The 25,271-nt window shown below is 38.1% G+C and overlaps 1 protein-coding gene across 1 annotated transcript in view; it reads left to right on the forward strand.

Annotated features, from left to right (window-relative positions):
* The window catches only part of TUBGCP3 (tubulin gamma complex component 3), a 77,679-nt gene extending 53,197 nt beyond the window's left edge, over window positions 1-24,482 (forward strand). The window contains exons 14-22 of the mRNA XM_084879816.1: window positions 208-397; window positions 2,610-2,745; window positions 3,759-3,827; window positions 8,332-8,467; window positions 19,247-19,335; window positions 19,465-19,596; window positions 20,709-20,849; window positions 21,515-21,631; window positions 23,362-24,482. Of these exons, the coding sequence (XP_084735942.1) occupies window positions 208-397; window positions 2,610-2,745; window positions 3,759-3,827; window positions 8,332-8,467; window positions 19,247-19,335; window positions 19,465-19,596; window positions 20,709-20,849; window positions 21,515-21,631; window positions 23,362-23,520 (1,169 nt within the window). The 3' untranslated portion in view covers window positions 23,521-24,482. The remainder of the gene's footprint in view (window positions 1-207; window positions 398-2,609; window positions 2,746-3,758; window positions 3,828-8,331; window positions 8,468-19,246; window positions 19,336-19,464; window positions 19,597-20,708; window positions 20,850-21,514; window positions 21,632-23,361) is intronic.
* The last annotated feature ends 789 nt before the right edge of the window (window positions 24,483-25,271 follow it).

The raw sequence follows: 25,271 nt of genomic DNA on the forward strand, positions 1-25,271 counted from the left end.
ATCCAACCAGACATCAGTATTTTCAGTTTCTTGAGCTCGGGACTCTAGTTTGCCTCCCTGACCATACACATGACCTGTTAGTGCTGCCACCAGTGCCATTTACAGGCATTGGCAATGAGTTATGTATGTGTGTGTGCCTTCAGATTTTCCTTTGTTAAAATACAAATTATGTATGTATGTGTACTTTTTTCCTTTTGTTCTTTACAGCTGCAGACTTATTCACAGATTTGGAAAATGCATTTCAGGGGAAAATCGACGCGGCTTACTTTGAGACCAGTAAATACCTATTGGATGTTCTCAATAGAAAGTATAGCTTGCTGGATCACATGCAGGCCATGAGGCGGTACTTACTTCTCGGTCAAGGAGACTTCATAAGGCACTTAATGGACTTGCTCAAGTATGAAAACCATTTTGATTTTCATAAATATACAGTAGATCTTGACATGATAAGAGTCTTATAATTTTTGTTTAAAGAATAAATGACATTAGAGGGAAATTTGTTGAATTTCTCTACAACATATGGTAAGATAAAATCGGGAAAAGGAAATTGTGACATTGTTGTGTTAAAGTATCTTTATTTTTGTTTGTCCTGTGCTTTGTTCTCTGGAGAAGCCTGTGCACTTCACAAACACTGTGGCCCTGGCAGTCTAGTGTACTAGTGATTTTCCCAGGCATATAAGAATGGAAATTATTTTTATTTTTTTTGTGTGTTCCCTTTAGGACACTTAAAAAAGTATGTTACTTTTCAATCTTATCTGTGCTAATTAAGCAGTTGTTTCGGAGTCCCTTAAGGGGCTCGTTGGAATGGATCGCTGGACCCACTTAAAGAGTCTGGTTCTGTAAATCTGGGGAAGAGCCCAAGAATGTTCATTTCTAACAAGAGCCCAGCTGAGGGTGATGCTGCTATGTGAGAACTTTTATTTCAGTCCCATAAGCTCCTGTGGCCCCACCTCTTACTAGAAATCAGCCTAGTTAGGAAAAATAATCTAGATTTGGGGGCATATGTGACAATAACTGACCTCATAATCATGGGTAATGTTGTATGATTGATTAGCTCATGAAGGAGTTGATTATTACCTGCTAAACATAAACTCTGTGATTACACTTGCTCAAATAGCATGTCTGCACTGTAAGTAGAGAAGGGGTTGCTAGTTAGTTCAATACTGGTCACGAGGCCACTGCCTGTTGGAAGGGTGAGGGTGATGCATTTTTTAAGGGGAAATGTTCTTTAAATGCCAGAAGGCTAAAATGGAATTATGTGTGAGGATGTGGGATGAGCAGACACATAGGTGTAGATGTTCAGGTTGACAAAGAGGTAAAGATTAGCAAGGGGTTTCTTACAGTTTAAAGTTAAAGCAACATTTAGAGGATGGCAATAATACAGATCAGATCATTTAGCTGACTAACATATTAAAACTATAATAGATTTTAATATTTAGAATGGGCAGGGAACATCTGGCCCGAGATGTATAAGGCCTGCAAAATCATTTGGTGTAGCCCTGCCAAGGCATTAGGGAAGAGTTAATTAAATGCTTGACCAAATATAGTAGGCTAATTTTTAAGTTGATAATTTTGTGTGGCCCACGAATGATGTTAAGAATATTCAAATGGCCCTTGGCAGAAAAAAGGTTCCCCACCCTTGATTTAGAGCATCTCATTTTTTGTATTAAATAAAACAATTATTTCTTCTCAACAGCATGTTTTTTTTTTGTTTTTGTTTTTTAAATATATTTCATTGATTTTGTACAGAGAGGAAGGGAGAGAGATAGTTAGAAACATCAATGAGAGAGAGTCATTGATCAGCTGCCTCTTGCACACCCCCTACTGGGGATATGCCCTCAACCAAGGTACATGCCCTTGACCGGAATCGAACCTGGGACCTTTCAGTCCCCAAGCCGACGCTCTATCCATTGAGCCAAACCGGTTTCGGCTCAACAGCATGTTTTAAGTCTAGTTTTAAAGGGGAATGCCATCAGTATCTCACTTGCCTCAGATTTATTTGAGTGAAGCTAAGGCCCCTTTTCACCTGTCCTGCCTGATCTTTTAGTCGCTGTGAAGGCCTGCAGTGGAGAGGGTTTATATGCACACGTGGGGATGATTGGCTGCGTTCTTAACTTGGTCAGCTCTTGGTCACAGTTTCATATTTGGAAACTGAGATATTAGAACCCCTTCAGGAATGTTTGCTGATAATGCAGTAGTTGTTAGCCTTTAGAATCATGACACCCACCTCTATCTGATGGTTTTGATTTAATGAAGACCCTTTTTTTCATTGGACCCATGTAGGAAATAACACTAGTTCATGCCACTATTGGCCAGCCTCTAGTTAGAAAACGTTATTTGTTAACATGGAGGACACTTTTAAATATTTTTCATTTAAGCTGAACAAAGATTAATTTTTTTTTTTAATTTTAAGGAAATACTTTATTTCCCCAAATACTTGGTGAAATCCTATTTACAATTAATTCTGGGAAGGTTTTGTTACCATGTCATATTGGTTCCTTTTGTCTTTAGTTTTTACAACTTGAACTCCTTGTATAATTTTAAGTTTCTACACAGTTCATTAAGAATTCAAGTAACATTTTCTTTTTCTTTTTTAAAAATCTGTTAAGACCAGAACTTGTCCGTCCAGCTACGACTTTGTATCAACACAATTTGACTGGAATTCTTGAAACTGCTGTCAGAGCCACCAACGCCCAGTTTGACAGTCCTGAGATCCTCAAAAGACTGGACGTGAGGCTGCTGGAGGTACTGTCGCTCCAGGTTCTGTACATGTTGTCGAAGGCATGGCTAGTCTAGTGGGCAAGAGCCATGACTGAAAGACCGGGCCACCTGAGTTTGAATCCTTGCTATGTCGTCTGTTATGGCATCATTTTAGACAAGTCACTGCCTGTCTACACCACACTAGGTTTCAGTTCTCACCTTACAAAGGGCTCTTGGGCAGAGAACATGCAACACTTGGTGGCCGTCACGGATGCCCAGTAAATTGAGGTGCTGTTAATGGTAATGTTGATAGGAGGCACAAAGATAAGGTAGAATGATAATAATATTTATCAAAAATAGATGTTTTTAGCCCAGCCGGCATGGCTCAGTGGTTGAGCATCAACCTATGAACCAGGAGGTCATGGTTCAATTATTGGTCAGGGCACATGCTCAGGTTGCAGGCTCAATACCAGTAGGGGACGTGCAGGAGGCAGCCGATCAATGATTCCCATCATGGATGTTTCTATCTTTCTCCTTCTCTCTTCCTCTCTGAAATCATTAAAAATATACTTTAAAAAAGAAAGATGTTTTTAGTTTTAGTTTGATAGAAGATAACATTTCTTAGGGAAGTGAGTATCATAAACATCAGATACTGCTTGCTTAGCTATGATAAAGGACCGTTAGCAGGACCTGTTGGGTTTTTAAAAATATATTGATTTTTAAGGATTTGGAACATATAAGGCAGTAGTTTTTTTCATAAAGGAATGGTGATGAATTTTAAATACTTTTATAATCATTTAAAAATATTCCATCCATTCCAAAAATATTTGTAGAGCACCTACTGTGCACCTGATTGTCTAAACGCTGAGGATCCAGGAGGTGACAAAGAAATGCAGTTCCCTGCTCTCATGCAGCTAACACTCAAAACTGTTGAGCAGTTTTTAAAAATTGGGTTTTATTTTATTGCCTCTACTTTGAGGATTTGACTAGTTCTTTGGCATTAAGCTTAACACTGGTGATGGTAAGTCCTGGTGATGGTAAGTTGTTTTTGCTCTTAGGTGTCTCCAGGTGACACTGGGTGGGATGTCTTCAGCCTGGACTACCACGTTGATGGACCGATTGCAACTGTAAGATCATTCTGAATATTTTTATAATAGTCACAGCTATTTAGATTGCTAAGCATTTCGCTGTTTTAGAATTGGCTTTTTTCTGTAAGAACTTCTAACTAAACTGATCACTTGACATCTACATTCTACTCAAGAGATTGAATATTTAAGCCCAAATTGTGTGTGTTTTAAATAATCATTAATGAGTACTGAAATGGTGTGTTATTTTAAGAATTCTTAAAAATATCAGTTGTTCTATCACAGGTTTCAGTAAGTATTTAATAAATGGGTATTCTTTTTGTTCCATTATTCTTAGACTGTAGTAACTAATTTAGGATAACTTGAAAGGAACTATAAAATGCATTTTAGGGAAATTGTATTTTTACTTAGATAAAATTTTATATTTAGTATTCATTTCAACTGATGAGGAAATAGCAGCACTATTGTTCATAGTGCTTTTACCATGTTTAAAGGAAAGTACTATTTCTTTTAACAGTTACCAGGTCATGAAAGATTGACCAGCAGAGTTGCCTTTTTTGGGCCTGCAATTTAAATACCCTTTCTTAAGTGCTCATTCTTTTTTTTTTTTTTAAATATATTTTATTGATTTTTCACAGAGAGGAAGGGAGAGGGATAGAGTTAGAAACATCGATGAGAGAGACATCGATCAGCTGCCTCTTGCACACCCCCTACCGGGGATGTGCCTGCAACCAAGGCACATACCCTTGACCAGAATCGAACCTGGGACCTTTCAGTCCGCAGGCTGACGCTCTATCCACTGAGCCAAACCGGTCTCGGCTTAAGTGCTCATTCTTTCTTTATTCACACTGGCATGGAATCTCCTTGGCCAAGATACCTCTTTGAACTTACTTCAGCCATTTTTATGTCTGAAATATTGAGAAAGGACATTCTTTTTTTTTTTTTTTTTTTTTTTTTTTAATTATTGGGAAAAGTATTCTGTTTAGAAGTAATATATTTTGGGTCTAAATTTCTCCTTAGTGGTTCTAGCAGAGTTCTGAGTCCATGGCTGTTTTGCCTCTCAAGGGAGAAGCCACACATGCTGCTAAAATACTTTCATCAAAGCCATCCCCTCTCTCTTTTTACTTCCAAGTTAACAGATTTGCCACTGGCAAATGGCTCTGTCTTGCCTGCTGTGAATGGTAACTACTGGTGCAGTTTTTTCTCTTTTACAAATAAGTTACTAATGTTTAAACTTTACCAGATCAAATCTACCAGATTTTAAATGTGTAACTGCTCACAAATTTAATTTTTGGTCATATTCAAATTAGTTTTTATGTATTTTTTTGTTATCAACCTCATACAACAATTTTTCTAGTTTATCAACACATACATTTTTAAAAATGATACCTTTACCTAGCAAATGCTAATTTGGTCATTTTGAAAGTCAATCTTCATATTTTAAGAATTCAAACTTGTATTAGCAGAGTAAACAATAAGCTAAGTTACTAAAATATTTAAAAGATAAATACCTTGATCATAAATCTCAAACTCCATATTTTAACACACTTATTTTTTTAGAGAGGCATGGAACAGGTCAAGGATAGGAATAAAATGTTTTCACCTTTGACTTATATCCTAAACAGTTTTAATATCCAAAACAGGATATTTTAACATTATTTAAATTAGAAATTTTCATATTATCTAATTTGTTAATGTTATATACATTACATATTTTTTCATAGTATAAAAGATACCATAGTAAAAATAGTTGTATCAATTATTTCACAAAATGTAAGTGCCTTGAGTGATATATAAACTGAAAATGGTCTATAAAACCGAAATGGTTATTTCATGATATTGCAGCTCTTACTAATGAGTATCAAAGTTCATACAAACCGTGTGTATAATATCAATCATGCAATATTTAAAAATTTTTTAGAGTTTTGAAAACTCTAGTAGAAAGAGTCAAAGGAAGTTTATATAATAATATTTATTTTAAGAAACAAATTAAGGATATATTCCATCTATGGCCAATAGGTACCAACTCCAGTGGGTTGAATTGGGAAGGAGAAAAGAGTTTCATAATTGATTAGCAAGGTCTTCCAGAGACATCTTATGCAAAATGACCCCTGGAATGTCTGGTCTTTGCCGTTCCAGTCTTAGGGTTAGTTTATATCCTAGGTTAGTATATTTTCAGCTAAATGGCTTACTTATAGTCATATTATTGTACAACTGCAGGTATTCAGACTAATATTAGAAATTGAAATAATTTTTTTTTTAAAAATATATTTTATTGATTTTGTACAGAGAGGAAGGGAGAGAGATAGAAAGCTAGAAACATCGATGAGAGAGAGTCATCGATCAGCTGCCTCTTGCACACCCCCTACTGGGGATATGCCCGCAACCAAGGTACATGCCCTTGACCGGAATCGAACCCGGGTCCCTTCAGTCCCCAAGCCGACGCTCTATCCATTGAGCCAAACCGGTCTCGGCAGAAATTGAAATAATTTTTAACCATCAGATTAAATTTTGTGCAGTGGTATGCAGAAATTACAAGAAAGGTAAGAGAGGACAATTGCAATTGTATTTAAAAGTATACTTTTAGAGTCAAATTTTGAGAGAGAATGGGTTTTCTGCTTTTCCCTGTTAAATTTAATTTACCATATTATCTATTCCCTTTTTATTCTCATTAATTGAGATTGTCATTTTTGTACAGTTAGTTTTAATAGGTACATATCTTATATTAGCTGTATAATTATATCTTATATAACATATAATTTTAGCTGCTTATTAACTCTGAAAAGGGATGTGGAAAGATTATCTTTAACCTTTTTGATAATGAGCTGGATAAAATCCAGTTACTTCTGTCAATGGTCTCCTGGGTGTTAGATAAGGTATCAGAAGCATATTTGTTTACTTTTATCTGAACTTTATTTTACAGATAGGTAATGAACTGAAAGAATATATACCTAGCAAAACCAAAATGTGAAGGATGTTTTCATGAACATGAATTATTATTAAACAGAATTTTTTTAAATCAGGTCATGTTAAATGTGTTCAGGGAGTTTGGCACTTAAGGGAGCCCTGTAAAATATTGTATAGCAAGGAATCCTTTAATTTATTTGTAAAATTATTTAATTTGGTCACATTTTGTTTAAATAATTGCAAGAATATTAATAGTATAAGCAGCACATCCAAATGGGTAAGCTCTAAAACATTCTTAGCTGGTATTGGAATCTCTCAAAGCAGCTCCTAATCACTCCTAGTTAGACATGTAATCATCAGTATTGAGCACCTACCAAATACTGGCACAGAAAGGCATACAGAAGAATGAACAGATAGTCCTTGTAACAAGTGAAAAGTGCCAAGAATATACAAAATAAGACAAGGTAAAACATTGTACAATTAAGCGCTAAAATTGTAAGAGTCAAGCAGTAAATGTTCCGGGTGTCTAAAGAGGGGAAATGGTGAGACCAGGGAAAGGTATGGCCTTTGTCCTGAGACACAGGTGGGATTTGGGCAGAAGAGAATGATGGGCTCTAAATCACAGGGCAGAAATGTGAGTCAAGGCCCAAGGGCGTGAACGAACAAAGCTGGGCGCAAGAGTGAGAAGCAGACCTTAGGAGCAGAGCTTACACTCCTAAATGCCCAGCCTTGACCTGCTGCTGAGTGCCAGGCCTGCTCAGGCCAGTTACTTCCAGTAACCCATGTAAATGGGTTCTCTGTATAGCAGGTCACGTTAAATGTACTGGAGGCATTAGAAAGGGATGAAAATGTGTCCAGGTTGGTGCTGCACACATATTTGTGTCAGAAAAGTGTTTGACTGAAATCTGCAGAAAACCCTGTTACCTTTATGCATGAGACATACTTACACTAGGAAATTAATTATGGTTTATCTGACATTCAAAATTAATAGGGTGTTCTGTGTTTTTATTTGCTAAGTCTGGCCACTATAGGGAGGGAGGTCAGCATAGAAAACAGACCTGTCCCTATCCCTACCCACAGAGCTTATTTTTCCTGGTTGTGAAACTACTGTCTTCAAAAGCAATAAGTACATGTGTTCAAATAACCTGGAAGCTCTTGAGATGAGAAGATTCTTCTTGGTCCTCCTTCCATGAGATTCACCACCCTCACCTATCCTTCAGGTGGGTGGGGGTAGAAAACACTGCTGTGCATTTGGACTTGCTATGAAGATTCCACATTTTAAGCGAGGGTTAGGCTAGGTTTAAAAAATCTCACTAGACTATTTACTAGCTACGTGACCTTGCTTAGGTCTCTGTTTCCCCATCTGTAAAGTTGCCATAAAATAATGTACTGTCTATTATTGTGAGTTTACTTGGCATGCTGCTTAGCATGTAAATAATCAATGTCATTATATAATGATACTTTCTTAAAATGTACCATATTAGTTGCCTACATACTACTTAGCATCTATTAGAGTTGATTTTGTGTTCTCTGCTCCGGCTTTTTTGTTAAAAAAGAAAAAATTATTGAAAAAAATCTGTACTGGGACAATCCTTATGTCGCAGAATACTATCAGCCTGTCTTCTGCTGTTGTTTTTAGGTGTTTACTCGAGAATGCATGAGCCACTATCTAAGAGTGTTTAACTTCCTTTGGCGGGCTAAGCGAATGGAATATATCCTCACTGACATACGGAAGGGGCATATGTGTAACGCGAAGCTCCTGAGAAATATGCCAGGTAAACCCATCAGAAGGTAGTAAGATGAACTGTGTCCCACCTGGTGCATGCATACCAGCAACTTCACCCTCTGTGTTGTGTCCAGCAGTTTAGCAAAAATAAAAGTTGTCTTAAAAGTAATTGAACTGAAAAGTGATTCATTATTGTGTTTTTGGATTGGGCTTTTGTGATAAGATTCATTTGTAATATTGCTCATCTTGACTTCAGTGCAAATAGGAAAACAACAACATTGAGTCAAGTTAGATTTTTTTAGACCATGAAATTTATTTTAGAATCCCATTTGTTTTTCACTGTAGTATTCATATGTGTACTTTGATTTAAAAATAATTACTTTTAAGGAAAGAAAGTTGTTTTTTTTTTAAAAAAAAGTTTAATAAATTACTGGCTCTTTTAACACTCAGTGTTTTAATTGTCTGTTTGTGTATTATCTTAATGTTTTGTTTTGGTTCATAAACCAGAAGATGGGCATATTTTATAATTTTATTTTGCAATTAAAAGCTATAGTAAAAATTCTCATCTCAGATAGTCAAAGTTTATTTTAATGTTATAAATATTGAATGATTTCAATTATGAATAATTTTGAAATCTTTATATTGAATTTGATCAAAGCAGTTGAGAAAATATTTCAACAAGTATGTCTTTAAAGAAGAACTAAACTGTTATATTCTAATCTTTCAGTTGGTGAAAGTAATTATTTAAAAAGAAGCATTTGTTTGAAGGAAGGCAGATGTGACCTCTGCTTGCTTTCTAGGTGAAGGCTGGTCCTTGAGCAGCTCCAAAGCTTCAGGATAATGGCACCCCAGAAGCCTGGGGTCTAGAGGGCACCTGTCCATGTGCTGACATATGGAATTGACAGTTTTTACTGAGTGTTTGTTTTTTCTCTGTTCCTAGCAGGTCTTTTTCAATGGATCATGATACTCATGCTCTTGGCCTAGCTTCCTCTGGACTCATTTTATAGAAATTTAATCATAGGGATCCTCTGAAATAGCTGAGAAGGAAGTGAGGGGAACATTTTCTTTTAAATGCTGTGATGGTTGTGCACAGTAAATACTGCCTTCAGCAGCCACTTTCTAGTAAATGTGGAGTGACTGGCACGTGGGTGCTTCTTGAAAGGAGGCAGGAGGAGTAATCAGTTGAGAGAAACTTGCACTGTCTCCCAGCTCTGCATCTCAGGAGCCTCCCTCATGGTGTGTCACAGGATTACTCATGTATTCCCTGGGTGTGTAACACAGTTACTCAGTTTACCTGCAGTGCTTTTTCTCTGCGTTCTTTTTATTTAAAAAATTTTTTTTTATTTTATATAAATCTTTATTGTTCAGATTATTACAAATGTGTTCCTCTCCCCCCCACCCCCAATTGCTCCCCTCCACGAGGTTCTCACCCTACCCTCTGCCATTTCCCAACCCCCCATTGTCCTCATTCATAGGTGCATAGTTTTTGTTCAGTCTCTTCCCGCATCCCCCATTCCCCTTTTCCCTGAGAATTGTCAGTCCACTTCCCTACCATACCTCTGATTCTATTATATTCACCAGTTAATATTGTTCATCAGGTTTTTTAATTCCCTTGGCTTTTAGTTTCACTTGTTGATAATTACGTATTTGTTGATCATAATTTTTATCTTTATCTTCTTCCTCTTCCTAAAAAACCCCCTTCAGCAATTCATATAATTCTGGTTTGGCTGTGATGAACTCCTTTAGCTTTTTTTATTTGTGAAGTTCTTTATCTGGCCTTCGATTCTGAGTGATAGCTTTGCTGGGTAGAGTATTTTTGGCTGTAGGTTCTTGCTATCATCACCTTGAATATTTCTTGCAATTCCCGTCTGGCCTGCATGGTTTCTGTTGAGAAGTCAGCTGACAATCGTATGGGTGCTCCTTTATAGGTAACTACCTGCTTTTCTCTTGCTGCTTTTAATATTCTCTCTTTGTCTTTTGCTCTTGGAATTTTAATTATGATTTGTCTTGGGGTGGTCCTCTTTGGATTCCTTTTGTTTGGGGCTCTGTGCGCTTCTTGGACTTGTAAGTCTATTTCTTTCCCCAGGTGGGGAAGTTTTCTGTCACTATTTCTTCCAGTATTCTTTCGGTATCTTTCTGTCATCTTCTGGGACCCCCATAATTCTGATGTTGGTTCGTTTGAAATTGTCCCAGAGGTTTCTTATACTATCTTCACCTTTCTGGATTCTCTTATCTTCTTGCTTCTGTGGAGGAGTGTCCTCTGGTTCTTTGTGTTCCAAATCTTTGACTTGATTCTTGCGATCTTCCATTCTGTTTTTAGGACTCTGTATAATATTTTTTATTTCAGACAATGTATTCTTTATTTCTAGTTGATCCCTTTTCATATCCTCATAGGTCTCGTTTATTTTATCTGCCTTTTCTAGGAAATTTTTGAAAAACCTTATAAGCGTGATTTTGAACTCTATATCCAGTCGCTTCTTTTCCTCCATTTCTTTTTGTTTGTGATCTGTTTCCTTGTCTCGGCATTTTCACAGCTTTCCTGAGTTGGTAGGGTGGCTTTGTGTGCTATGGTGTCCTATATGGTTCAGTTGGTCAGCCTCCCAGTTATCTGAGATGGACAGTCTTGGTGTAGCCCTTTGTGGGCTGTGTGTGCAGTCTTGTTGTTAAGCCTTGTTTGTTGTTGGTATCACTGGGAAGCATTGATCTCCAAGCCAATTGGCTATGAGGATCAGAAGTGTCTCAGCTAAGAGGGTTTCTGTATTCCGCTTGGATGGGGCATAGTCTCGGGATGGCACAGACAAGCTTCATGAATCCCGCAAAATTGGTTGCAGGCGCATGCACCTCTTTGGTATAGGCGCAGACAAGCTTGGAATCCTGTCTGTCTCTCCCTAGGAGAGTTCTATTCGCTGCGAACGAGAAAGCTAGCCACTTTCGGAAGGGTTTCTGTGCTCCACTTGGATCGGGCAGAGTCTCGGGTGGTGCAGACAATCTTTGGTCAGCCCCTCCCTACAAGGGTCTGGTTTCTGAGTCCCGCAGTAATGGCCGCTGGCTTCACACACCTCCGAGAGATCTCTGCCTACTGCCTGACAGTCTGGCCTCTCCCTGTTTGTGGCCGTCTTTCAGAGCAATAGGGTGGCTCTGTTTTCCTCCTGAACGAGAAAGCTAGCCACGCATTAGCTGTCTGCCCTCTCCGTGTGCAGGGAGTAAGCCAGTAGTGAACTTGGCCCACCCTCTCCGCTCTCTGCAAGCAAGCCAGCAGCGAAGTCTGGCAGCCGCCTTTTCGCATGCACAGTTCTCCGCACCTTCACAGTTCCTGAGGTTCACCGTGCCTTCTCTCTCCTTCCCAGATGGTAGAGCCTTCTGTCAGCCAGCCGTCCGGCGCTTCAGGGCGATATTTCCCCGGTTTTCCAGTTCTAAATTCAAATTTGTTGTGGTAGGCTGCATTCAGGTGTCTACCCTATGCCGCCATCTTGGTTTCTCCTCTGCGTTCTTTATAATACTGTTGAGTAGAGCGGTTCTTAGCTGTCACTTCTCTGTGCCAGCATCTTTCTTTATTGTCTGATTTAGATCAATCCCATGTGAAGCAAATACTTTGTCATTGCATCACTCTTATCATTCAAAATAAGCATTATGTTTAGCCCTGGGAAATTTAAGCTCCTGTAACAATTTTAAATATTAACTAGTTCCGATAACATTTTTCTGATTTGAATATCAGCTTAGCAACCTCTATATAAATTTGCTTTTCTCTTGTATTGAGTAATCAGCTATGAGTTTTGTTTTCTTTCAAAGATAGCTAATACATTTGATCAATTTTCTATGTATGGGAAAAATATATTTTATCTTTTATAAAATTAATAACTTTAATTTTATTTGATCCTATTACATAGAGTTTAGTTTCAGCTTCTTTCACTAATCCTTTTTCCTTAATAAAACTTCTAGCCTGGCCAGGGTGACTCAGTTTGGTTGAGCATTGTCCTGTGCACCAAAAGGTTGCTGGTTCAATTCCTGGTTAGGGCACACTCCTGGGTTGCGGGTTTGATTTCCAGTCGGGGAGTGTATGGAAGGCAAAAGATCCATGTTTCTCTCATATGTGATGTTTCTCTCCCTTTTCCCCACCCCCCACCTTAACTCCCCCTCCTCCTATCTAAAAATCAGTAAAAACATATACTTGGGTGACGATTAAGAAAAAAACAACTTCTAAAATGTTTTTAATAGTATAATATTTTCTTTTTGGTTGAATGTATAGTCCTTTTATTTAAACCTTTTTCCTACTAATATAAATAATGCCATTAGCTTTTTCTTATTTTTTTGTTTTTTTGTTATAAGTATATATTTATAAGCCTCTGAATATTTCTTTAGAATAAATAAATTGGAAATGGAATTGTGGGATTAACAGTATGAATTTTAGTTTCACTTTATATCTGTTAATACTTAGTGTTTCTATTTTAACTTTATTGGTATGTATTGTCTGTTTGCATTCAGGAAAGTTATAACAGTTTAATTTATTTTCCCATAAGCACAGCTCTCCCTGCTTGAAAGTTGTCTGCATAGCTATTTTTGTGGCTAACATTGGATTATTATATTCAAACAAATTATCACTTTGACAGGTGAAAATGGAAGTTCATTTTAGTTTTTAAAATGCCTTTAAAATTATTGATCAGTGTAAACACTTCTCTTTCTCCTCCCCTACCCTTCTCATTCCCCTTCTCCTCTTTCTCTTATCATTTGTGTTTCTTGAGGAAAATTGTGTGGTTTTTGTCCTTGTTTATTTTGGGGTATAATGTTCTTACCTTTAGTTTATAAGGAAGTGTTTTAAAGTTGTTAGTGGCCAGGCAAGTTAATGCACAGAAATCAGCCAGGTAGTTAGGCTTGTTAATGCAGCAAATTTAGGAATATCCTACCTACCATAAATCTGAGGCAAAAATATAAAAAGATTCTATAAAGTGCTTCTGTAAACATCCTTTGGAATTCTACATGTTTGCACAGTGTGTGTACGTGGTTTGATCATATGTACAGTATCAGTAATCATCACCCTAGGAATCATTTTAATAATGTTCATCAACATAAATGTGTTGGAGTAAGTAGTTAACCTACAAAATGATGTGCTTAGGACAGGAATTTTTGATAATGGTCTACCCAGATGTTTATACCCAACCTATATAATAAAAGCCTTATATGCTAAGTGTCCGGTTGTCTGGTGACTGTTCAACCAATCAAAGCGTAATATGCTAACAATATGCTAAAGCTGCTCAACCGCTCACTATGACATGCACTGACCACCAGGGGACAGGCGCTCCGACTGGTAGGTTAGCTTGCTGCTGGGGTATGGGTGATCAGGACTGAGCGAGATGAGCTGGACATACCCTTGAGCCCTATTTCTCCGGCTGGCCAACCTCCCATGTCCCTCCCCAGCCCGCCCGATCAGAACTGGGCAAGTCAGGGCTAGACACACCTTGAAGTCCTCCTCTGGTTTCTCCCTGGCCCGATCATGCATTGGTAGGTTCCCTCGGCTTGGCCTGCACCCTTTCATAGTCCAGAACCCCTTGGTATGTCAGCCAGTTTCAGCCTGAATCCTCAGGCCACTCCCCACAGGAGGGCACCAGATGCAGGGCTCACAGCTGGCGAATGCTGTTGCAGCAGTGTGAGCTTCTCCCAATCATTTGGGACTGATTGGGCATGAGCCCACTACAGGTGCAGTGGGGCTGGGATGAACGGGAGAGGCAGGTAGGACCTGCAGGTGGCATTGGACTGCAGGTACCCATGCACAAATTCGTGTACCAGGTCTCTAGTTTTTATATATTTGCCATTCAACCGAACAAAATAAAATTGTTGATACTAAAATAGTTTAAAGATTTTTTCCCCCAGTGGTATGGAATTTTCTTTTTGGCTAGATTCAGTTAATCTAAAAAGTATCTCTATTAATGGCAACCAAACTTGTATTTCAAATAACAATTAACAAAATTAAGTAGACAAATGTAGGTAAGTGAGTTTATATTCTTTCTCAACCTTCTATATTGGGAGGGAGTAAATGGAGGATCCCTTTCCCAAAAGAGTAGTATTAAAATAATCTCTTTTTGTGGTCCTTATTAGAAATAAAATTGCACATGGTAGGGGCAAGAGAGTGGTGGTCAACTCCCTTATAGGTGACGTGTTGCCATGTGAGTGTTATGGCATTTGGTTAGTTTAATTGACAGCTATTTTCCTTTCTTGGTAGTTAATATAATAATGATGTATTTTACCCTGGACAGTGTTTCAGACTGAGTGAAATAGCTTAAAGATGAACAGACATTTTTCTGTTTAAAAATTTATTTTTGTCTCATTTTTGTATGCATGGATGAGCAAATAGTCCTGACTAATGATACATTCATAAGAAGTCCTCTCTGCTGTACATTAAGCGGAGTGCTTGGTTTGTCAGCACAGATGCTGGGCTGCATAGTCCGGCTCAGTCCCCACAACACCAGCATCAAGCTGTGATCTCAGACTGTGACCTCAGGCTGATTTTCTCATCTTCTGCCTCATTTTCCTCATTTGTGTTATGAGGATTAAATCTGTGTGAAGTACTTAGGCCAGGGTTGCCTCGGGCGAGCACCCTGTGTTCAGTCATTGAAACGTGCCTGATGATACAGTGGACTGATGATGTCTGCAGGAGGACCTTAACCGGGATTAGAGATAGTGAACACAAGAGCTGTGGAGAATCCTGGGTCTTACCAAGTCCTTTGAATCCATAGCCTTGAGAAATAAACCAGATTGGTAATTTAATGAAGTCACTTTTTAAAATATGAGAGCATCAGTTATAAATATATTTTGAAGGAGGTGATTATGAAATTGTGAAGAAAATGATTAGGGTATTTTAAAACAAGAAACATTTATAATTTTTAACAACACTCAACTCTGTTTATGGTGCATCTCCACATGAGCAGGTACTTCTCACTGAAGATGCCAAAACCACATGGTCGAGTCCTTGAAGAGCCATTTCTGTTTTTAAATCAAAGTTGAAGTTCTTTCAATAACCTTTAGAGGGCAGTAAAGAATTACAAATGAATCTAATACCTTTTAAATAAACTAGAGAATGATCATTCTGGATATATACAACTGTCTACTGTTAAGTTAACTTAGTGGGAGATATATTGTATTTATGTACTGTATTTATTGGACTCAGGGCATATGTTGCTTTGTTTTTGGGAGTCTTAGAATTAGTATTTCTTTGTGAGTCAACTATAAAAACACAAGTACTTATATTTTAACTTAGTTTTAAATGTATTTTCAAAATGCTGGGTAAAGAGATTCAAGGGGTGTTTCAGGTGTGAGTTGTTAAGTTAGGAATTAAGGGACCAAATTATACATTGTGAATTTAATCTTATGAATAGGGTTCAGAGTCAGTGAGAAATTTTGAAATACAGTATATATAGTGTTTGATTGATTACTCACATGGGGAAGAGAGAGAATTGTAGTGCTACAGGGATTTTAGATTTTTATTATGTGGACTATTTTATCAGATTTCTTTTCAACAGGCAGTATCCTGAGAGCAGCAGCCATAGTTCTACCCATTCTCAGAGGTTTTCTTTTAAGAGAGTGCCATCAAGATGCATTTTATACACAAGAAAAGATGATTTTTCAAGAAAGAATACATATTGGTAGTATTTTAAGACTTTAAAAGAAAAGAACACATTTTAACATTGTTGTTAAATTTGCCTTGGTCATGGAAACCTTTTGAAAAGGATATGAATTTAAATAGGTATCTATTTAAATAGAAGAATGCAGGCTATCTGCTTTAATTTTGAGGATCTAAGTCCCTCGCTCAGTAAGTAACATTAAAGGCCTACTTTGTGCCCCTCTCCTTGGTACCCAGTGACGGTATGACAGACACAAGGTACCTGTGGTCATATCCGTCACTTTCTAGGAGAAAGAATAACTAAAGCATGGTAGTTGTATACTGACGTCAGTATACAGGTTTATTGCCCCTTAGGGCCAGATGCACACTTAAACAAGAGCTTACGATACCCTGTGACAAGTTGTTTGACATGGAAAGACCAGATGCTATAGGAATACAAAAAGACTGGCACACAAAAACTGGTTACTGAAGAGGTTTGTTTAAAGGGCAGTTTTAAATGTTATGGGAAGAAGGAAGTATAGGTTGATGAATCCTAGAGTGAAAGGAAGAGGGCATTTAGGGCACAGGTGGGGCTGGGTTAGCTTTGGAGCTGTGCTGCTGCCGCAGTGAGTGTGTGGGCTCCATGGCCAGAAGTGTGTGTGTGTGTGTGTGTGTGTGTGTGTGTGGGAGGGGTGGGTGGTTCCCACCTGGTGGCTGCTTTTCCACATGACTAGGAGGGGAAGTGAAAAGAAGGAGGTGGATTAAAGCTAAACAGCTTCTTTAGAATAAGGGAAAATAATGGATTTCTCCACATCATCGAGGATTAGCTGAGATCGGATGTCATGAATTTTAGGTTGACACCAACATTAAATGGTGATTTTTTTTGTAAATATTTTTGTTTTATGGTCATTCAGTTGCATTTTCATTTCCAAATGTGGGTGGCCTTAAAGATTCTAGAAGATTTATCAGTAGTGGAGAAATTGTACACTCAAGTAAATCAGAGATTATCAACAGAATAATGAGTTAATCACTACATGTCTACTTATCCAACTGTCTTAGTGCCAGAAAAAATATTTCTGGTTTGCAAAGGAGCTCAAAATTGAAATGTGAAAAATGTTAGCAAAAACGTACAACCTGCTACTAAAAACCAGTGCATTAAATATCTAAGTACTGCAGGTTTGATTGTTGGTGTGACTCCAGTGAAAAAACTCCAGAGGAGACCCCAAGAAATACAGAGTAAAAGAAACAATAAAAACTTGAATTTTTCTGGAATTGAGCTCCTTTTATTATGCATAGAAAATTCATATGGAACTAGTTGGTGAAAAGTAGCCACGAAAAAAAATATTTTATGCTTCTGTAGTAAATAAAGGATCCCTCAGAGATAGCTGTGAGAGTAGTCTAGTTAATATTTTCATAAGAAATCTACAAGAGTATATGAAGAAATTACAGCTTTGTCGGTGATGTTAAACTTTCTCTGGGAGAAAAATGTCAAGGCAGATAAGCATAAACTACAGTATTCACAAGGCTGCAAAACAAGTTGACGGTGTTCACTGTGAATATGTGCAAAGCAATGCATTTTAGGAAATATTTAAGGTGCACTAGAGGGTAGATTCAGAGACAATGGCTATCACAGTGAGACCTGAGTGTCATTGTGTTTGATTTATGAAGACATTACTCAATTTGTTTCCCTATGAAGAAGTCCACCAGAATTCTTTGATAAAATGAAGAGCATAAAAAAAAAAAACTTTCATAAATGATACCTAGATTTATATATCTAAAAAGAAATCACACCCTAGAATGGTCTTGCGGACCAGTATGTGTTATGAACACCTGCACGCATGTTTACATAGAACAGACAGTGTTCCAGGTAAGGCTGCCGGCTCCAGGGGGAAGATCCAGTCTATCATCCCAGCTCAGGGTTAAAACCCAAAATAGAAAAGGTAGTGACCATAGAAATGGCAGTAAATGGTAGTTACTTCCCCGAGAAGCTTACTTAGACGGTAATACGGATGAATACCACTTAAAACAGCATTTTATTATGCTCTTTACACTGAAAAGTAATTTTGGTTAAATAGGCTATAAGTATTAGACTAGAAATCTTAGCCCCACTTGATAGTTTCAGTGAAAAATAAAGTACATTCTTCATTCTAGGCTTACAAATGAAATGTGAAACTTATACCCTATTCTTTAGAAGAATATTTGCCATATTCACAGAGTACGGATTCCTAATGGTGTGGAAGAGATCAGGAGTATTTGGAGCACGTGATGATCTTCTGAGGTTGCTGTGCTGTTTCTTCATTGGCCAAATAGTACATGTTAGACCAGGCCAGCAGAATCCCCAGTGCCACTTAATTCTGGAGTTTTTCTAAAAGTATATATTGTGACTGTTAGTTTTTTCATACTTATTTATATGTTTTACTTTCACATTACTGTCTGAAGAAAGGACAAGAATGATTTTTCAAATAACTGCATATAGCAACAAATTATTTATCCAAGTAGCTGATTAAAGGCATTTGGAGTTGTAACAAGAATATGCCAAGTCTGACCCCTATTTAAATCTCTATGTAGTCCATCCTCTGAGGGCCCCATCTCTGATTGAATCCTCATGTACAATAGTGTCCCATCATACTTGGGTAGTTTTTGAGCAAAAATTAAAAGTGCAGGTGGAGAACGGCTGCTCCGTGGTGGCCTTCAAGCCTTTTGATGGTTTTATAATCTCATAAAGAATAGAAGCAGAGTCGGCTCCCTCCAAGGTTCATGTTTCTCTCAGGTGACAAGGTCACACTCGGGTCCTTGAGGAAATGTCACTTTTGTCTCCAAATAGCTGGGGAATAGTAAACGTTTCATGCACAATAGGGAGACTAATTGTAAAGAAGCCATAAAATTGAGCCTGCATTTATTCAAGATATCGCATTATTATAAGATAAAAATTTTTTATTCAATTTTCAAATACAATAATTTTGTTTTATGGCATACTTTATTAGCTCCTTATATTCTGTAAAATAATATAGTGCTACTTGAATAGATAGCTAAATCCTTTTTTTTTTTAGCTTGAATGGCACAGAAATTGATTATGAAAAGGTGGTTTCTTTTTTAACAGGTGGGGAGTTAAAACTAGTGATTTTTAAAATTTTTTAAAAAAAAGATATATTGTAGATACACAGGAAGGAAAGCATGGGGTTGATTTTCAGTGCTTTTCCCTGTGGTGTCTAACATCACTTCTCTTGACTCTTGCAGAGTTCTCTGGCGTGCTGCATCACTGTCACATTCTGGCATCTGAGATGGTCCATTTCATTCATCAGATGCAGTATTACATTACATTTGAGGTACATTTGAGTCATTGGTTGAATTTAGTTTAAATAAGTCATGTCCTCTGGCTTTGCATGGTGTTATTTATGAAAGATACTAAACTAGGAAGAACACAATCTTATCCTGAGTTTCATATCATTTCCTAGGTGCTTGAATGTTCTTGGGATGAACTTTGGAACAAAGTGCAGCAGGCCCAAGATTTGGACCACATCATTGCAGCCCACGAGGTGTTCTTGGATACCATCATCTCCCGGTGTCTGCTGGACACTGACTCCAGAGTAAGGCTGATGTCTGGTTTAGAAACAAGAAACAGAAAAAGATCATAGTCTCCTTTTCTGGAGTTCCTGCCTAATGGAGAATTTTTGAAGTGGCCTGATGCCCACAGTAGTGATTAAGACAATCTTATTTTAGTTAAATGTTCATGGTGCATTGTTTGTAAATACAGTTGGAACAATAGTGCTGAAACAAGAATGCCCTCTAAAGTGAATGTGAAGATGGCAAAGAATGTAATAATGTCCATTCTTTTCCTAGGTGTAATAATACCCTCTTGTAGTTGTTCAAAAGAGAAAAACTAATCATGAGTGATGGCTTTGATGTGTGGAGGGTTACTATCTGAACAAAGTAAACCCAGCAACTCATGTGAAAACAAAATAATCAGTAACCCGTCTGCAAGTCCAGAAGAATGGTCTGAGAAAATGCAGGGCCCTCCAGGCTCCATGCTCATTTTCTTGTGTTAAAATATATTTTTATTACTTTCAGATAGGAAGGGAGGGAGAGAGGGAGGAAGGGAGGGAGAGAGGGAGGGAGGGAGGGAGGGAGGGAAGGGGGGGGGGGAGAGAGAGAGAGAGAGAGAGAGAGAGAGAGAGAGAGAGAGAGGACAATGATGAGAGAGAATCATTGATTGGCTGCCTAATGCATGCCTCACACTGGGGTTTGAGCCCGCAACCCAGGCATGTGCCCTGGCCGGGAATTGAAGTATGACCTTCTCGTTCATGGGTTGATGCTCAACCACTGAGCCACATGTAGGATAGTCCAGTTCCTGACTGAACCACTTACTAGAAGTTTTGACACTTGGGGTAGTGCTTCAAGTTTGTAAGGTTTTTGTGAGGAATGGAGATAATTTGAATAGAGAGCTTGGGGTATGTCATACTGGTGTTGCTATGGTGATACAGAATTACTATGGGGTTTTGCTAGGACCTGGTATAGTGTTGCTGCATAGTAGATGTTCAGTAAATGTTTGATAATGGATGGATGAACAACTAATGAGCATTTTGAGAATACGAGTTGGTATCTTGTTTTATAGTATCTTATTACTAATTATCAATATTTTATTTGGAAAACTTAGAATGTTGGGGTTGTATTCATAAAAAAAAAAATGTCATCTCTTTAGGCACTTTTAAACCAGCTTAGAGCCGTGTTTGATCAAATCATTGAACTTCAGAATACTCAGGATGCGATATACAGAGCTGCCCTGGAAGAGCTGCAGAGACGGTTACAGTTTGAAGAGAAAAAGAAGCAGCGTGAAGCTGAGGTATGGTTTTGATGCTAGTGGATTTATCAGTTTAAATTAGGGGTGTCGAACTCAATCAGAGAAGGGGCCAAAATCTAAAATCCAGCCTAAATCGCGGGCCGAATGGTTTACTGAACAGTCATAAACTGACAATGTCATAAACTGACAGCGGAGTGCAGTGATGACAGCGCGGTGCGGGCCACATTGCAAGGCCTGGCGGGCTGGATTTGGCCCGCGGGCCTTGTGTTTGACATATGTGGTTTAAATAATGAACTTATTGCCATTATAATAAATACAACAAATAATTTTTATGCTAAAGTGTTCCTAAAACTGATCCTGTGCTCACATCCACATTTGGAGTCCCGAGAAAGAGCTGTTTTAAAGGGAGTGGTCACCATCACACCATCATGCTTTAAAAAAAAAGGTGACAGTTTCATAAGAATCACAAATCTCTTGCACGTCATTTACTCATATGTATTGATGTATTTCCAAGGTACATATTTAATTGGGGGATAAAGTAAGGCAGAGAACAGTTTGGCATCAGAAAATTACCATAGAAGTTCTTAGTAGTATAGAGGGATGTAGAAAGCACCCCCCACCCCAACTCCTGACATTTCTTCTCAGCCCTACATTAACAATTTCTTCCATCCAGATTTCAGTTTAATTTGGTACTTCTGACTCTGCAGGGCCAGTGGGGAGTGACAGCAGCAGAGGAAGAGGAGGAGAACAAGAGGATTCAAGAATTTCAAGAGTCTATACCAAAAATGTGTTCCCAGTTGCGAATATTGACGCATTTCTACCAGGTACATATTAGAGTAACAAAATGCTGTCCAAATCACATTGCTCATTTCTATAATTGTTGGCTGTCAAAATGATTAGAAGGGAATTACTCAATCAGTGTAGTGGTGAGGAGCACCCGCCGTGGTTCCCAACGTTGGCTGTGACCTGTGGTGCAGCCAGGTCTGAGAACCCCTGCCGGGGTGGTTCTAGTGTTACAGTGTTGGGGGCTGCAGGGGGTGGCTGCTCTGGGAAGACCAGCGTGCATCTCTTCAGCACAGACCTGGAGAGAAGTGCACAGGGAGGCACATCAGGGTCTTAAGTGCAAGGAGCTGCCAGGGAGGGGCTGAGCTCAAGGAGAGGGGCTGAGCTCAAGGGGCTGAGCTCAAGGAGAACAGGTGTGAAGTTGCTGATGAGGGAAGTTGGTCCACAGAGGCCATATTTCTATTTTGTGGGTTTGGTTTCTGATTTCATCTGTTTCTCAGTGTGATTTTCATGTTGAAAATACAGATGAAAAGATTTTCATGAAGAATTTTTCCATTTGGTTGCTAATAACGAATTAGAAAGGCAAATCAAACTCTTAAAAATTACGTTTTTGTGTGCTATGACAGTCATGCGGTTCAAAACTTAAAATGAAGCATCACCACATTGTACCATAGGCTTCTAGTGTGCTTCCTTCGATCCTCATAGCTTTGAATTTTATATTTTTCTTGAGTCTATCTAAGGGGGAAATGTGTCTCCTTTGCAAGTGCTCTTACTCTAACATTAACCTACTATTGCATTTTGTTGGAAACATGTTTCATAAGTGGTAGTAATGACTGGTTTATGTTCATACAGACATATTTTTTATTTTATTTTTAAATTTCTTTATTGATTAAGGTATTACATATGTGTCCTTATTCCCCTGTTGTCCCCCCCATTCCTCCACTCATGCCCTCACCACCCTGTTGTCTGTGTCCATTGGTTAGGCTTATATGCATGCATACAAGTCCTTTGGTTGATCTTTCCTCCTACCTTCCCCCTTCCCCTACCTTCCCTCTGGTTTAATGGTTTGATCGATGCTTCTCTGTCTCTGGATTTGTTTTTGTTCATCAGTTTATGTTGTTCATTATATTCCATAAATGAGTGAGATCATGTGATATTTATCTTTTTCTGACGGGCTTATTTTACCTAGCATAATGCTCTCCAGTTCCATCCATGCTTGCCTGTGCCTCGGGCCGGCCCTGGGTGGTTGGGGCCTGAGGGTGGGTCCGGCTGCACGGCACACCTGCCACCTCCCCAGCCCCAGCGTGGCTGAAAGGACTGGGCACCGCCATCTTGTGGCTATGGGCGCTGCCAGATTTTGCATGGCGTGACAGTCCATTTGCGTATTCCTTCTTTATTAGATAGTATGAAAAATGAAAAGTGTAATGCTAAGTTTTAATGTAAAAAGAATAAGGTGTTTTAACATATTACTTTGCTCTTTTGATTGTTCTGGGAGAACTTGGGACAAAATGGAAAAATCTATTGGTTAGTTCTTTTAGATAAAATTTATTGGTTGCTAATTTGTAAAATGGACATCTCTTCCTAATGTGGGCTCCATTAGGAGGGTAAACTGCAAGGTTCTGGTGCAGATTCCATCTCTCAGTACACTTGCCACAGTTGTGTTTATGTTTGGAAGGAAAAAGTAACACCATGCAGGATTTCATTGCGGGGGCATATTTTGCGTACAGTTCCTTTCTGAAATGAATATTTTGCTCTTTTTGTTTCTCTTTAGGGGATTGTGCAGCAGTTTTTGGTGTTGCTGATGACCAGTTCTGATGAAAGTCTGCGGTTTCTTAGCTTCAGGTTGGACTTTAATGAGCATTATAAGGCCAGAGAGCCAAGACTCCGCGTGTCCCTGGGCACCAGGGGGCGGCGCAGTTCCCACACCTGACTTTCTACCGGCTTAGGGAGCTGCAAATGCTATTAACTGCAGTATTTGACATTAACTTCCACATTTAGATTCTCAAGGCAACTGGCATGCTGCGGGCACCCACCATTCCTGCCCACAAATCCTTCAGTGTTTCAAAGGCATGGCGTCCGGTAGAATCAAAGTCATGTTTTTATGCATTGGAGTTGAAGATGTTTGTAATAGCACTAAATTAAATAGGCTGGTTTGCACTATTCACATTTATTTTTTAAAGTCTTCATATTTCAAAAATACCACACTTTGTTGAGGCTTCTTAAGCTCTCCATGATATAATTTATATTTATCACTTTTTTAAAAAGTCACAGTTTCTTTTAGAGAAAATTAGGGCAATGGATATTAATCAATTAAGATGGTAATGTCATTGGTATTTTTTTTAACATCCTCTTTAGAGGCAATTTTTGTTAATATAATCAAATTAAATCTAAACAAAATGTCCCTACCAAGAAAATATAGAGCATTTTATTTTGTTTCTTAGTGTTGTAAAATATTAACCTCTGTAAGAACATTTATATCTTAGTGCATTTACACATGTTTATTCTTTTCTCTTCAAAGTTTACATTTTTTATATTTAATTTACTCTTTCACATGACTGCTAAAATAGTGTAGAACAAATAAGAGTGATGTGCAACAAAAACATCGTTAAACCTAGATTTTTTTAAACCATTGGCTGAAGTGTAAATATGTATGACTAGAAGGTTAATGAAGTATTTTATTTTCAAAATTCTGATAAGCATTGGGAAGAAATTGACTTGAATAATGAAAGTTTTGTTTTTCCTTGCCTATTTTTTCATTGTAAATATTTATATACTACTGACCAGATGTTGGAGGGAAATGTTTTTGTAAAAATGTCATATCAAGTCACATAAATCTGCCTTTATTATGTTGCATAAGTGAAAACTTAGAAAATTAAAAGCAATTATCTTTCACACGTATATGGTTCTTTCTTGAGGAGTCTGTGGAGACACAGTTCACTTGCCAAGTTTTGGGGGCAGGGATTGACAGAGTTAGAATTAATGTGCTTAAGTATATGAATTATTTCGTCAGCAAAACTAATAAATTAGACAATGTGTTAGTTTCAATGTAGAGCCAAAGGGAATATTACCCACCCAGTATTCACATGATACAGGTGACCTTTCATATCTGTGAGTTCTGCTTCTGCAGGTTCAACAAATCTGATCAGAAACATCTAAAATAAAAAAAAGTCATGCTGCTGCTGATGTGTAGTTAGGCCTCCATGGTTGTGTTTGTTCTGAACATGTACAGACTTTTCTTGTCATTCCCTACACCAGTGTTTTTCAAACTTCTCTCATGATGAGAATCCACCTGGTGGAGTTGTTAAAATACAGATTCCTGAATCCCAACTAAGAATTGCTAAACTAGAATTTTTGGGACATAGGTAAAATTGTATACTTAACTAGTGCTCTCTTAAAGAAGTTTGGGAAACACTGCCCTACACAATAAAGTATAAATTATTTACATAACATTTATGTTAGTTATTCTAAGTAATCTAGAGCTGATTTAAGGTGTTCAGAGGATGTGCGTAGTTATATGCAAATATTATGCCATTGTACATATGCAACTTAAGCTTCCTCGGATTTGGGTATGAGTGTGGGATCTGGAACCAACCTCCCACAGATACTGGGGATGACTATACCCTTTTAATTATCTGATATCCACATCTGATTTCTGTGGAATCCTGGCTATGCAGAAAGGAA

Source organism: Pipistrellus hanaki (genome assembly GCF_964339955.1).
Source record: "Pipistrellus hanaki genome assembly, chromosome: 3".
NCBI classification, from domain to species: domain Eukaryota; kingdom Metazoa; phylum Chordata; class Mammalia; order Chiroptera; family Vespertilionidae; genus Pipistrellus; species Pipistrellus hanaki.